The sequence below is a fragment of the Dendrobates tinctorius genome, unplaced genomic scaffold (assembly GCF_039654945.1).
Source record: "Dendrobates tinctorius isolate UK_male_01 unplaced genomic scaffold, ASM3965494v1 ptg000250l, whole genome shotgun sequence".
NCBI lineage: Eukaryota > Metazoa > Chordata > Amphibia > Anura > Dendrobatidae > Dendrobates > Dendrobates tinctorius.
Genome location: NW_027361917.1, coordinates 16,891,129 through 16,906,175, shown reverse-complemented (window position 1 = coordinate 16,906,175; position 15,047 = coordinate 16,891,129). Strand labels below are relative to the sequence as shown.

Genomic DNA, 15,047 nt, shown 5'->3' with positions numbered 1-15,047 from the left:
CTATTACTGCATCTTGTCTTTCTTGATTTCTACACTCTGTAACCAATTTTAATGTATCGCAGAAACATCACCCTTTGTTTTCTTTTAACCTTGAATAACTTCACTTCACAAACCCAGTGAAAATGTTGTGATGTGATCGTCCCTGATAGACTCTTACATAAGCAGCAGTCTGATCTTTTATTCGCAGTTGGTACTTTGTATATTTCCGCAGCACTGGGCAAAAGTTTTAGGCAATTCTGCAAAGTACGAATGCTTTAAACAAAAAAAAAAAAAAATTAGACGTGTCAATAGTTTATATCAATTAACAAAATGCAGACTGAATGAACGAAAGTGAGATCTGATACCGATTATTGGTGTCCACTATGCTGAGAAATACAGGCAGATACTTCTCCATAATGCTGCACCATCCGGGAGTCGTCTGATGGGCTCCCGCGTTTATTCTGCGGCAGGATAGCGACCCCAAACATACAGTTAATGTCATTAAAGAAGCAGTCCTAATAATCTCTATATTAGTCAAATATATAAATATATACACTAGATAGCTCCAAAGGGCAACCAACCAAGATAAAAGGGCATAAGTAATTAGCAAGAAATCTAGTTTGAGAATGCACTCATCCGCATCTCTTGTTGTATTTAGCATTGACAGGTTTCCTTCCAGTCATATGGTTCCTAAAGATATATCATAGCATTTAGTTACCTAAAGCATGAGCAAATTAATAAAAGTTAAATTTTAGAGGGTAGTTTTTTGTTGTAAACCTGTTCTGACTTGTTGATTCACACTGGGATTTATGTTCAATTCGCAAGTGTCTTTTAAAAGGATAAGTCTCCATATACATTCATAAACCCAACTGTGACCCATCAAGTCTGAGTGGAAGTCATATGAATGAGAAGAAGCCAGGAGCGGCGCTGGAAACAGGAGAAGATGTCGATTGGTAAGTATATAGTGATGAGTGAGTATACTCGTTGCTCGGGTGACCTTCGAGTATTTTGGCGTGCTCGGAGATTTAGTTTTTGTTGAAGCAGCTGCATGATTTACGGCTAATAGACAGCCTGAATACATGTGGGGATTGCCAGTTTGATAGGGAATTCCCACATGTATTCAGGCTGTCTATCAAACTGGCAATCCCCACATGTATTCAGGCTGTCTTGCAGCCACAAATCATGCAGCTGCATCGACACAAACTAAGGCTGTGTGCACACGCTGCGGATTAGGTGCGGATTCATCTGCTCGGATTTTGTAAAATCCGCAGGTGAAACCGCAGGTCAAAATACCTGCGGTTTTACCTGCGGATTGCTCTGCGGTTTTGCCCTGCGGTTTTTCATCTCCTCAATGGAGGAGATGGCAAACCGCAGCGGAATCCGCAGAAAGAATTGACATGTCAATTCTTTCTGCAGATTGAAAACCGCAGATAATCCGCGCGGAAAATTCCGCACTGTCTGCATTGCGGTTTTTGATTCCCATAGGGAATCATGGTACTGTACACCGCAGCAAAATCCGCAGCGTGTGCACACAGCCTAAATCTCCGAGCACACCAAAATACTCAGAGGTCACGCGAGCATGCTCGGGAAAACCCGAGCAACGAGTATACTCACTCATCACTATAAGTATATTAACATACACATTAGATTACACTAAGATTTCCACAGGTTTAGCGAATAAAAAGATTGGGACTGCTTCTTTAAGAACTCTCTTCAGTGTACAGAAGGAGGAATACTAAAAGGGATACAATGGCCTCCAGAGATCTCTAATCTCAACATCCAGTCTGTCTGGGATTACATGAGGGCTTGTGCAAACCCTTCTATCTCCATTGAAGATCTTTACTTAGTTCTTGGAGATCACCAAGGCGAGTTCCTACAAAAACTGCTCAAACAAAAGTTAGATTTCTATTTTGTTCCTACACTTTGTATTTTGTTCAATGATGAAAATAAACTAATTTCCGCTTTTTTATTAAGTATTTTTGCTTTGCAGCACATTTTGCATGCCTGTGTAATCAAAAGAGCTGCGAATGCCATTAGGCAGGATTCAGTTCTCGGGGCTCCAATATGACCCCCACAGATTACTATTGCGGCTGATGGACTGAACCCTGCAAAGTGATTGCATCAACTGTGTCTTCTGTCCATGGTACGGCCATTTTTCTTAACTCTTAGCTCTTTCTTCTTATTACTGCAGTGACCGCAAATGAACTATGGAAAGGCGTATTGGCAGAAACTGGCGGAGGCACTCGAAGGGGGAGAGGAAAAAGAACCAAGAAGAGGATTAAAAGAAATCTTAACGTTGGACAAAACATTGGAGATGGTACATCTCGCCTAGTTCTATATTATATTTTTTTTTTTTTTTTTTTTTTTTTTTTTCTTGACCAAACGGTTTATGTTAGTTTGTTCTAAACCGTTTCTTATTTTTGTCTGAAGGGAAATCTGGACATCTTTGGCCAGGCTTAAATACCCCTATTATAGCAAGTGGTAAAACACAGGCCATCGCAAAGAGGGATCAACAACAGTTAGAAGAAATGCAAGCAAGGATATTTCAGGAACGCGACAACTTTGAAAAAAAACGGAAGACCAGAGTTAAAAGAGAGCGGGGATGGACTGGCCAAAGCTGGGGAGGAATCAGTATAGGGAACCCCGACCCTGGTCCTAATGGAGGTAAGAAAGACGGATGAAGAATGTGCCTGTGAAAATGTTCAAGATGGGCTTTCATATATTTGTTTGCTGAGTGATAAGTTAATTATATGATGCTATAACAGATCAGAAAGAACTATTGACTTCGTCATTTAAGCGCCACAATCTGGCCCAGACATTAGTTTGGCAGTCCGTTGGCTTCCCAGTTACGCAATCACATGGAGCTGATTGGTTGCTGTGATAGCCGAGGGCCAGCTGACCTCCCGGATGCCTGTCATGTAATCACCTTTGTGATGTCCAGCCTGTTGCTGGGTGTCATATACTACAGTGACTTTCTTTTTTCTTGTATACATCAATGCTGCGGAATAGTTAAATATAGCACAAGCAATCAATCACAGGTTCAAGTACTCTTAAGAGGAATAACAAAGTAAAAAAAAAAAAAATATTCAAAAGATAAACATTGGAATCGCCCCACTTTTCCCCAGTTAACAATAAAGAAATGTAAAACATACACATACAGCGAGTGAAACACGTATTGAACACGTCAGTAATTTTCTAAACAAATACAGTGGGGCAAAAAAGTATTTAGTCAGTCAGCAATAGTGCAAGTTCCACCACTTAAAAAGATGAGAGGCGTCTGTAATTTACATCATAGGTAGACCTCAACTATGGGAGACAAACTGAGAAAAAAAAATCCAGAAAATCACATTGTCTGTTTTTTTTTTCATTTTATTTGCATATTATGGTGGAAAATAAGTATTTGGTCAGAAACAAGCAATCAAGATTTCTGGCTCTCACAGACCTGTAACTTCTTCTTTAAGAGTCTCCTCTTTCCTCCCCTCATTACCTGTAGTAATGGCACCTGTTTAAACTTGTTATCAGTATAAAAAGACACCTGTGCACACCCTCAAACAGTCTGACTCCAAACTCCACTATGGTGAAGACCAAAGAGCTGTCAAAGGACACCAGAAACAAAATTGTAGCCCTGCACCAGGCTGGGAAGACTGAATCTGCAATAGCCAACCAGCTTGGAGTGAAGAAATCAACTGTGGGAGCAATAATTAGAAAATGGAAGACATACAAGACCACTGATAATCTCCCTCGATCTGGTGCTCCACGCAAAATCCCACCCCGTGGGGTCAGAATGATCACAAGAACGGTGAGCAAAAATCCCAGAACCACGCGGGGGGACCTAGTGAATGAACTGCAGAGAGCTGGGACCAATGTAACAAGGCCTACCATAAGTAACACACTACGCCACCATGGACTCAGATCCTGCAGTGCCAGACGTGTCCCACTGCTTAAGCCTGTACATGTCCGGGCCCGTCTGAAGTTTGCTAGAGAGCATTTGGATGATCCAGAGGAGTTTTGGGAGAATGTCCCATGGTCTGATGAAACCAAACTGGAACTGTTTGGTAGAAACACAACTTGTCGTGTTTGGAGGAAAAAGAATACTGAGTTGCATCCATCAAACACCATACCTACTGTAAAGCATGGTGGTGGAAACATCATGCTTTGGGGCTGTTTCTCTGCAAAGGGGCCAGGACGACTGATCCGGGTACATGAAAGAATGAATGGGGCCATGTATCGTGAGATTTTGAGTGCAAACCTCCTTCCATCAGCAAGGGCATTGAAGATGAAACGTGGCTGGGTCTTTCAACATGACAATGATCCAAAGCACACCGCCAGGGCAACGAAGGAGTGGCTTCGTAAGAAGCATTTCAAGGTCCTGGAGTGGCCTAACCAGTCTCCAGATCTCAACCCTATAGAAAACCTTTGGAGGGAGTTGAAAGTCCGTGTTGCCAAGCGAAAAGCCAAAAACATCACTGCTCTAGAGGAGATCTGCATGGAGGAATGGGCCAACATACCAACAACAGTGTGTGGCAACCTTGTGAAGACTTACAGAAAACGTTTGACCTCTGTCATTGCCAACAAAGGATATATCACAAAGTATTGAGATGAAATTTTGTTTCTGACCAAATACTTTAGTTTCCACCATAATATGCAAATAAAATGGAAAAAAAAACAGGCAATGTGATTTTCTGGATTTTTTTTCTCAGTTTGTCTCCCATAGTTGAGGTCTACCTATGATGTAAATTACAGACGCCTCTCATCTTTTTAAGTGGTGGAACTTGCACTATTGCTGACTGACTAAATACTTTTTTTCCCCACTGTAGAAATGATTCTTGAGATTTAGGAATAGCCGTCAGGGAGACAAAGACCTTCATCCAGTCATCTGGATCACTCTGTAATGTGGCTCCTATTCACCTGTCCACAGTAAGAAAACAATCTGTCAGGTTTTTCTCCCCTGAATCTTTCTGCCTTTATGTTAGGTTATACTGTCCTTTCCGTAAAAGGTCAAAACAAGAAAACATTTACTGCGGTTCTGTGATATTTCAGTTGTTCCCAAGCCTTTGCTTCTCTTTAGGGCAAAAGGTAATATCATTTTTTTTTTTTTTTTTTTTTTTTTTTTTCAGTGAAGAAGGCTGGGGGGTGCAATAAAATTCTATCAATATAATCTCACAATTTACAGATGGCATCTTTTTATAGGAGCCTTCTAGGATACACGGTTAAGTTGAAAATGGCTTCCATAGAGGTGGCAAGATAGTGAGTTGGGTAGGTAGAGAAATGGATGCTTGGATGGATGTATAACTGAGTGAGTAGGTGGCGAGATCGATGGTTTGATGGGTGTATAAATGTGTGAAGTAGAGAGATTTGTGAGTGGAGGGCCTAGACCTGGCTGTGTACATCTGCAGGCAGGGGTCATTTTCCATCTCCAACAACCATTTACTTTCTAATAAAATGTCCTCAATTTGTTCTTCTGTCATCACTTTGTAAACGAGCAAACAATAGATATATTCTTTCTTTTTCTCAATAGAAACCTATGAAGATTTTGACTGCAGAGTGATCGAGGTAAGTTTTTATTTCTTTGCAACTGTGCTACCAGTGTAATGGCAGATTAAATGTGGCGGTGCCATCCAATTCAGTTAATTTCATATATCAAGTTTATGGCGATAGAATGAGGCAGTATGAGTAGGCTGAAACCAAGTACACGAGAGAGAGCATTCTGTATGTTAATGGATGACTTATCAGCTGAGCTGCATAGAGAATACCCAAGCGACACAGCCGCTCGTGACTTTGCAAAGGGCACAAAGAACTTGGAAAAAAGTTGCGTTATTTGCAATGGTCTGCTACGTAAGATCTCAATAAAACGCTGTTTGTGTTAAACAGAGCATGGCAGCTCTTTAAAGCTAAAAATTTCCCAGCACTTTTATTTTACTCGCTTTGTCAGAGAACCAAAATTGGTATTTTCCCTTCCCCCATGACAGCACACCTGAGAGAGGGATCCGCCCCGCCAGGACAGGAACCGACTGAAATATAAGGGGCGGCACCTCTCCCCCCGCTTCAGTTGGGTTCCTGTCCTGGAAAGGAATCCCTCTGACAGCGGTGGTGCCTGTCATTTGTGAAAGGTCCCAGACCCGTCCCGGCGCGGGAAGAACAGGGCTCACCTGTAGCGTCGGGCCTCTGGAAGCGCAGTCCCCGGACGTTTGTGCGGGCGGCGACTGCTGACAGCTGGAGGCTCCACCGCGCCTCCCCTTGCGCACGCCCGTGGTCTCGCTCCCCAAGAGCGCCTGGCGAGGGAGAGCCGCGGGCGTCTTCCGGCCACTGACAGCGGCGCAGGGCATCATGGGAGCGCGCCGGCTTACATCAGCTAGGCGACGGCAACATGGCGCCTGGTGTGACGCTGGCCGGCTTTTTTTGAAGGAAGAGGCAGCGGTCGCAGGGGGGAGGGGAGAAGACGCCCACCAGGACCGAGGCAGCATATTTAAAGAAACATGGCTGATGGGTAACCATGGGATCAGAGCAGGAGCGATTGCCGTCTCCACCGTTCCTGCCTCCTTCGCAGCCCTCCACTCACAAGCATGGCAGCCGTTCAAGCAGCAGTCGCCCCAGCCGCAGGTCGGGGCACTCCTCAAGATCCAGAGAGCACAGATCGCGTGCTCCTACACAGCCTCCGAGTCCGGTACCCTTGGTTACGGGTGGTGAGTGATCTTCGTGAATGTTAGCCAGTTGTTAATAGGGGTCTTCTTTGTATGTTTAAATTCCTTAGGGAAAACCCAAGAAAGCAGAGAGTAAGAACAACAATAGGGATTGTGCCATATGTAAAAGCCCTCTAGCAAGAGACTGGAAAAAGGACCTTTTGTGCCAGCTGCATCCAGCGAACCATGGCGGAAGAAGCGCCTAGTTTCGCAACCAACCTTAGATCGGTTATTAGGTCGGAGATGGAAGGCTCGCTTAAAGCATTTGTTAAAAAAAGGGAAAAATAGTAGGAAGAATCCCCCTAGTTCTACCTCAGACTCTTCCTCGGCCGTATCCCAGGCCGAACACCCATCCTCCTCCTACTCCTCAGACAGCGACACGGGTGGCAAACCGTGTTTCTCGGTAGAAGACACGGATGCTCTCCTCAAGGCTATCAGGGTGACGATGGGCCTACAGGAGGAAAAAACAGCTAAGTCCCTGGAGGACATCATTTTTGGGGGACTACAAGAGAGGAAGAAGCGGACCTTTCCAGTCAATGAAAAGGTCCAAGCACTTATTGAAAGAGAGTGGAAGAAACCCGAGGGATCAGCGGCTCTTCCCTCCTCCTCTAAGAGGAGGTATCCCTTTGAGCATAAGGACACAGAAATATGCGGCAAAGTCCCAAAGATTGACGCAGCGGTGTCCAGGTCATCCAAGAAGTCGGCTCTGCCCTTGGAAGACTCAGGGGTGCTTAGTGACCCGCTAGATAAAAAAGCGGATTCCTACTTAAGACATGCATGGGAAGCAGCAGCAGGAGGATTGAAGCCTGCAATAGCTGGCACCTGCACGGCACGTTCCCTAATGATTTGGCTGCAGCAATTAGAAGAGAGACTAGCGTCAAAAGTTTCAAGAGAAAAAATACTGGCAGATATGTATCTTCTCCATGGGGCAGCAGCTTTTTTGGCGGACACCTCTGCTGACTATATGAGGTTGACAGCTAGGGCGGCAGGATTATCAAATGCCGCCAGACGCGCGTTGTGGTTTAAGGGCTGTCCAGGTGATCTACAGTCTAAAGCTAAACTGTTCTCTCTCCCATGCGATGGTCGGTTGTTATTCGGGAAAAACCTAGATGACATCTTGGAGAAAGCAAGTGACAGAAAGAAAGGCTTCCCCAGGTTTCCCGGCAGATCAGAGAAGGCCGCCCTTTCGGAGAGGAAAATTCAACAGGGACCGTCCTCCGGTGGATAGAAGGAGATGGGAAGACAAAAGGAAAAAGGAGTCCGGATTTATGTTTGGTGGAGGCACCTCCACTTCAAAGAAATCCCCACAATGACGCCAGTATTCCTGGCACTCTTTTCTCAGGCTTGGGAATACATCTCTTCCAATACCTGGATCCTAAGCATCGTAAGAGAAGGCCTGAAGATCCCTTTTTTACGCCAGCAGATAATACCCTGTCTGGACGATTTCCTAATAGTGGGCAGCTCAGAAAACCACTGTATGGTACAGTTGAGACGGGTGACCGACACCCTACAGAAACTGGGGTGGATGGTAAATGTCAAAAATCGAGACAACAATCCCTAAAAAAAAAAAACCTTTCTAGGGTTTATCCTGGATTCAGAGCAACAAGCCTGTCTACTAACACAGACCAAAATAGAGAAGGTGGAGAATGTGACCTTGGCTGCCCGAGACCAACCTCACATGACCCTGAGGAACACTATGTCCTTGCTAGGTATCCCGGCGAAATACAATAGCCAAGGTATATATGAGCATCTTATATGTAAAATCCTAACACACTGGTGCTCAGGTATAGGACAATCATGGATCAGTCGCTACTATACATTAAACGTGAGTGTGGAGACCACAAAAATACGACCAAAAGATCCTGAATCATCATATTTATACTGTATTTCTTTATTAGAAAAGGACACAAAAAGGACAAGAAGGGGACATGTGCAAATTGCAGACTAAAGTGCAGCAGTGCCTAAAGACACACTGGACTACCACCAGCCACAAAGGGGAGGTAGTAAAGATGTACAGATCTATTAATCAAGAGGCATTTAGTATATTAATGGGAAACAGAGGCAATAATCAAAAGCATGTGACAAAGCTACACCAAAGGAGCCTATGTCGCTTCTAAAAGAGGTGCCGGCTATATAGGCAAATGTCTATAATTCATGCACATAGAGCCACAATGCCCTAATATATTGCCTATAACATATGATGTGCTTAATAAAACTAATACTAACTGTTGCCATAAGCACACATTAAAATTAACAGGGAAATAATCATTCTCACAAGGGGGCTTAGCTATCACCCACCCAAAAGGGGTTAAAAACCCCAAACCAACATTACCTCAGCAAGACCCTCAAATGACCGGGTAGTCCAGGTTTCACCTGGAATGATTATTTCCCTGTTAATTTTAATGTGGGCTTATGGCAACAGTTGCTGCACTTTAGTCTGCAATTTGCACATGTCCCCTTCTTGTCCTTTTTGTGTCCTTTTCTAATAAAGAAATATAAATATGATGATACAGGATCTTTTGGTCGTATTTTTGTGGTCTCCACACTCACGTTTTAGGTATCCCGGCGGTCAGGTGGGCACAATTTCACACCTGACAGCTTCAAGGGGAGGTTCTGTCAGCACAGAGATTGATAAGATGGCGTTTAGAAGGAAGACTGGAGCTTTCCTTAGAGGTCAGGGACTCTCTCAACTGGTGGTTAGACAGGACAAACTTGGCATCAGGGATGCCATGGGACAGATCTGCAACCGACATAATTCTGACAGACGCGAGCTCCTCAGGGTGGGGGGCACACCTAAGGGGTCATGTGGCCCAGGGGTCCTGGGGGCCTCAAGAAAAGGGTGCATCTTCCAACTTGAGAGAACTGTGGGCAGTGAGCAAAGACCTAAAAGACTTTATTCCCCTCCTCAGTGGCCGCAATGTCAGGATCATGTCGGACAACAAAGTAACAGTGGCATTCATCAATCACCAGGGGGATACAAGATCACATTCCCTAATGAAGGCAGCCAGCGACATTTTTCTCAGAGCAGAACGGCACCTATTCTTTCTAACGGCATTGCACATAAAGGGGGCAGAAAATAGAGACCGATTTCCTGAGCCGCAATACACTGAGGCAAGGGAATGGGCTCTAAATCGGTCTGTTTTCCAAAACATAATACGGCTATGGGGGGAACTAGTGATAGACCTCTTCGCCAACAACAACAGGCAAGTGGAGAGATTCTGCTCACTAAACCCGAGGGAAAAGCCATGGGCGGTGGACTCAATGCAGATTCCGTGGGACTTCAGGCTAGCCTATGCGTCGTCCCCCCCAGTGACTGATTCCAACAGTAGTCAGAAAGATCAAGCCAGGGTGATCCTAATAGCCCCATTCTGGCCAAAAAGGCCCTGGTTCTCTCTGCTACGAATGATGTCCCTCTCAGATCCATGGGTTCTGCTGGAAATCCTGGACCTACTAGCTCAAGGTCCAATATTCCACGCTCAGGTCAAGGGATTCCATCTGACGGCGTGGAATTTGAAAGGTCATTTCTAATGGATAGAGGGTCCTCTCCCGGGTTGGTAGCCACCCTGCTAAAAAGTAGGAAGCCGGTGACGACATATCTACAGCAGAACATGGAATAAATTCCTGCAGTTCCTAGGTAAGCCATTAGAGCAAGAGCCCCCTATTAGTGCCATCTTGGAGTTTTTACAATCAGGATAACAGCTGGGGTTAGCGGTAAATACTCCTTAAAGTTCAAGTATCCGCACTGGGCGCGCTTTATAGCTGCAATTTGGCAGCAAACAGATGTATAGCTAGATTTATTAAATCCTGCCATAGGTCTAGACCTATCCCAATACCTGGAATAGCCCCTTGGGATCTAAACCTGGTACTAGAGGCCCTTACAAAAGAACCATATGAGCCTATTCAACAACTACCCAAAAAATATCTTACCCTAAAAACGATTATTTTAGTGGCCCTTACATCGGCCCGTAGAGTAAGTGACTTGCAGGCTCTCTCAGTAAATCCTCCCTATACACAAATTTTTCAGGACAGGGTGGTATTAAAAACAGACCCCGCTTATCTACCTAAGGTAGTATCAGATTTTCATCGAAGTCAGGAGATTGTTCTTCCATCCTTTTGCGAAAATCCAAAAAATCCAGGGTAGGAAAAATTCCACAATTTGGATGTTAAGAGAGCCCTGCTAGAGTATATATCTGTCACTAGCCAGTGGAGGAGGTCCCAGTCCCAATTTGTAGCCTTTCAGGGTGCCAGAAAGGGCTATGGAGTATCATAAGATACAGATGGATTAGGGAGGCCATTAGTATAGCCTACTCGGCTAGTGGCGTTCCGATTCCTGACGGCATCAAGGCTCATTCCACCAGAGCCGTGGCGACCTCCTGGGTGGAAAAATGCAGAGGTATCGATTGATCAAATTTGTAAGGCCGCTACCTGGGCCTCACCTTCAACCTTCTTTAAACACTATAGATTAAACCTATCCTCCTTTGCTGACTTAACCTTTGGAAGAAGGGTGATGCAAGCGGTGGTCCCTCCCTAAGGTGTGTCGAAGTCTCCAAAAATCTCTCAGGTGTGCTGTCATGGGTGAAGGGAAAACCACCATGGATACTTACCGGTAGCCGGTTTTTCCGGAACCCATGACTGCACCCGTATATTCCCCCCCCCCTTTTTCACCGTATGGGTGTGCACGTTAATAGGGTGTAATTGTGTGATGTGGTGTTGAATAAACTTGTGACTAACCGGGAAGTCCTCTCAATGCTCTGTAACCAACTGAAGCAGGGGAGAGGTGCCGCCCCTTATATTTCAGTAGGTTCCTGTCCTGGCGGGGCGGATCCCTCTCTCAGGTGTGCTGTCATGGGTTCCAGAAAAACTGGCTACCGGTAAGTAACCATGGTTGTTTCTGCATGAAATATTAACAGTTCGTAGCCTGCTCTATATATCTAGTCTAAACGGAGATGTGAGCTGTAAATGAGTCAGTGTAAAACTTATACGTTCTGTCATTGTGCATGAAAGGAATTGCCATATGTATGAATATAGGATAAAACAAAAAACAGAGCAGCTGTGTTATCTATAGAAAACAATTTCTGGTTATGTTTTGTGAGCTTTGCTTGCTAACGGCAGCCAAGACATTATCTGACTGGGTCAGTATTCACCCCTAAGTCCCTAAGTTAGAGACGTACACCTAAGGGAGCGCTCACTTTGCGTTTAGTCACATGCTCCCGATGCCCGTCGGGGCTTACTTCAAACACCCTCGCAAAATGGGATTGGGATTTATGCCCTGATGGGGCCATAGACTATATTGATGCAGATACTGTGTCTGGGTGTTCGCCTTCAGTAGGCGTATAGGCCTGAAAATGATGCACGACGGAGCGTACATTCACTATAGCTGCATCATTATAGTCTATGGCCCCGTCGGCTCATACGCCCAAATCAGGTGCTCGGGTACAAGCCTCGACGGGACTCGCGAACATGTAACTAAACTCAATGTGAAAGCGCCCTAATTGTCTACCCTTTACTGTCTCTAAACATGATGGCAAGGTAGTAAGGAGTTACGGTAGCAGCTGGCAGTCTATCAAAGGTCCTAAAGTTTGCCATGGGTGTAATTATATTGCTCAAATTAGAATTAATAAAATGTATATACAGATTTTTTTTATACATAAGATGTATACTGCTACCGCAATTTTAATAACCCATACTAAAAGTTTACTTTAAAAGTAAATCTAAAAGGTCGAAATTACTTTACTTTTTTTTTTTTTTCTTTTTTTTTTTTAAAATCCAAATTCCCTTAGAAAATGAATAGAGTGTTAAAGTAAATTAAATGTACAGCAGGAAACTCTAGAACCTATCTTGCTAAAATCAGGCTTACACTGTGGACATGTCAATGGAACAATTGTGGATCTCTGAATATGGCAGCAAACAAAACGATTTTTCTCCTGTAGGCAGCAGGGCTGCAGGATCGCTCCCATATGATGAGGGCCATGGGTCCCCCTCCACCTCGGGCTCCAAGCAACAGGCCAGATTGCCCTCATTATTATCTCCACCTCCAGGCGCCGGTGTAGCTGCACCAGCTCTGTGTCCGCCCCTTACACTTTATGGCTCTGCAAAACTCAGAGCCATAATTCATAAATCTCAAAGCCAAATGATCAGAGAGGAGTTTGTGTTCAGGGCTTACTGTTCTTATCTTCTTGCAAAACGGGAAGAGATGGAGGTTTTGAGGTTTTTTTGTTTTTTTTTCTCCGCTTCTGTTATAGTACAAAAGGAAAATGTTTCCTTTTCTTTTTCTTCTACTTTTTTGTTTTTATATTTCTTAGCATTTCAAATTGAAGGGTGCTTATGTGTTCAGCAAGTGAAAAACTGCAGGGGAACGCTCCGTTTTAAGTGCCTGTTCATTCTATTTTCAAGCTGATGAAAATTGATGGTTCTGAAGTAGAGAACGTGTTGTGCTGCACATTTATTCCTACGTTTCAATATGGGCAAATCCGGTTAGTTGAATGTTTATGAAAGCAGCATTTACAGACTTGTATGTGGTATCTTTTTTTTTTTCCACTCATATTCTGTTGCGTTGTAATTTTAGATTTTTGACCTCTTTATTGGCTCACCAGAAAGATTACATTTTCCAGTTTTCTGAGCATAAAGATCTACTTTATGGAAGCGAATTAGAAAACAGCACCACATTTAAAAGGACACTTGGCTCGATGCTGCGAACAGGACTACTACTACTATGGTGTTCATTTGCAGGTGTCCAGTCATTATACTGAAAGTGCGGGACCTGGGAAAAATTTACCTTAATTTTTTCCATGAGCCGCCAGCTTTCAGTTATGCAGGTGTACCTGGAGCGATTACAATCACCAACCACAGCTCTGATTGGCGGCTGTAAGCATGCCTTGGCACTGACTGACAGCCGGCTCAGCAGTGCATCAGTAGATAGCGAGCTCAGCCAGTGCCAGCGCATGCTTACAGCTGCCGTTCTCAATGATCTAATCGGTGATTGTAATTGCTCCAGGTACACCTGCATGACTGAAATCTGGCGGCTCACAGGAGAAATAAAATTCTTTTTGTCTCGGGTGCCACACTTTCAGTGCTGTTGTTGGGCATTTTCATGATGCTATTAGTTTACGAATTAACCCTATATTGGCAGGTTAATAGCATTATCTGACCTGACAGAGTCCATTTAAAGTCTATGGGGCTGGCTGAGATATTTGGGCTCTGTACAGTTGGGGCCCCCAGAAATCAGAGACTTATCGCATATACTGTGGATAGATGATTTATTGTAATTGCGAGCAACCCCTTTAACCACATCTCAAGAGTAGGTAGGTTTTTTTTTTTTTTTTTTTTTTTTTCTCCTGTTTGTTTTTCCACATGAAGGTGGTCGCAGCCCCCAGCTTTGAGTTTTGCCTAGCTGGTTAGCAAAAATACAGGGGAACCCAGAGTTTTTTTTTAATTATTTATTTACAGCGCAGGAGCAACTGATGAATACTCTCATCCGCCGCTCCTGCTCTCACTGTAATTAGCTGCAGCAAGTGTCGGATGATGGGATCAGTAGTCCCATCAGCTGACGCCAGTGACCGGAGGTATGCATTATATCTCCAATCACACCTGAGCACTCATGCTGTCTTTTGTCAGCGTGGGAGCTGTGGCTCTCTGACCGGCAGGGAGGATTTCACCGCCGATCGGAAGTGGTGTTTGCCTCGCTGCCATGTACATGACAGCGTGACTAACACTCGGTGTTCGGGCAGACGAACCCGAACAGTAACACGGACTTACTGGTGAAGTCCATGTTCGGTGTCCATGCCCGAACAGTAGGTGTTTGGTGCGTACGCCGAACTTTACTGTTCGGGCCCCCATTCAAGTGAATGGGGTCCGGGTCCAGGTACTGTTCTGGTACCTGAACCCAAACTTTTTCTAACTGTTCGGCCGGACCTGAAAATCCAGGTGTCCGCCCATCTCTACTGGTGAAGTATGTGTAGAATGGGTCATCGATATGAGATTGGTGGGGTTCACACCTGGCACCCCTTCAATCATCTGACAATCCATAGATGGCTTAGAGTTCGCTTATGAGTACTACAATTTATCTCTCATTCAAGTGCAGTCCTTGGCAGAGGCCACAAAATCAACAGGGCTGGTCTCTTCCTCTCCATATTTCACGTATCCCATGCTCCTACTTTGCTTAGTTTTCAGCTGATTAGTGGGGGGTGCCCGGTGTCGGGCCCCCAACGATCTCATGCTTATTACGGTACCTATTCTATAGATAAGTTTTCAATTGTTCGAACCTTAACAGCCCCTTTACCTTCTTCACAGGCGAAATATAATGCTTTATCCCAATATTTCTCTAGGTTTCCTGTACATTAAATGTTCATAGGCTTCGCCTTTGTTTTAGACTCTAGAACACACAAATCT

At 44.5% G+C, this 15,047-nt stretch overlaps 1 protein-coding gene across 2 annotated transcripts in view; it reads left to right on the top strand.

The window, feature by feature from the left end:
- The window catches only part of MRPS5 (mitochondrial ribosomal protein S5), a 122,526-nt gene that overhangs the window by 62,518 nt on the left and 44,961 nt on the right, over positions 1-15,047 (top strand). For both annotated transcript variants that reach the window (XM_073557500.1, XM_073557501.1), the window contains exons 3-5: positions 2,171-2,296; positions 2,410-2,643; positions 5,498-5,532. In XM_073557500.1, coding sequence (XP_073413601.1) covers positions 2,171-2,296; positions 2,410-2,643; positions 5,498-5,532 — 395 coding nt within the window. The remainder of the gene's footprint in view (positions 1-2,170; positions 2,297-2,409; positions 2,644-5,497; positions 5,533-15,047) is intronic.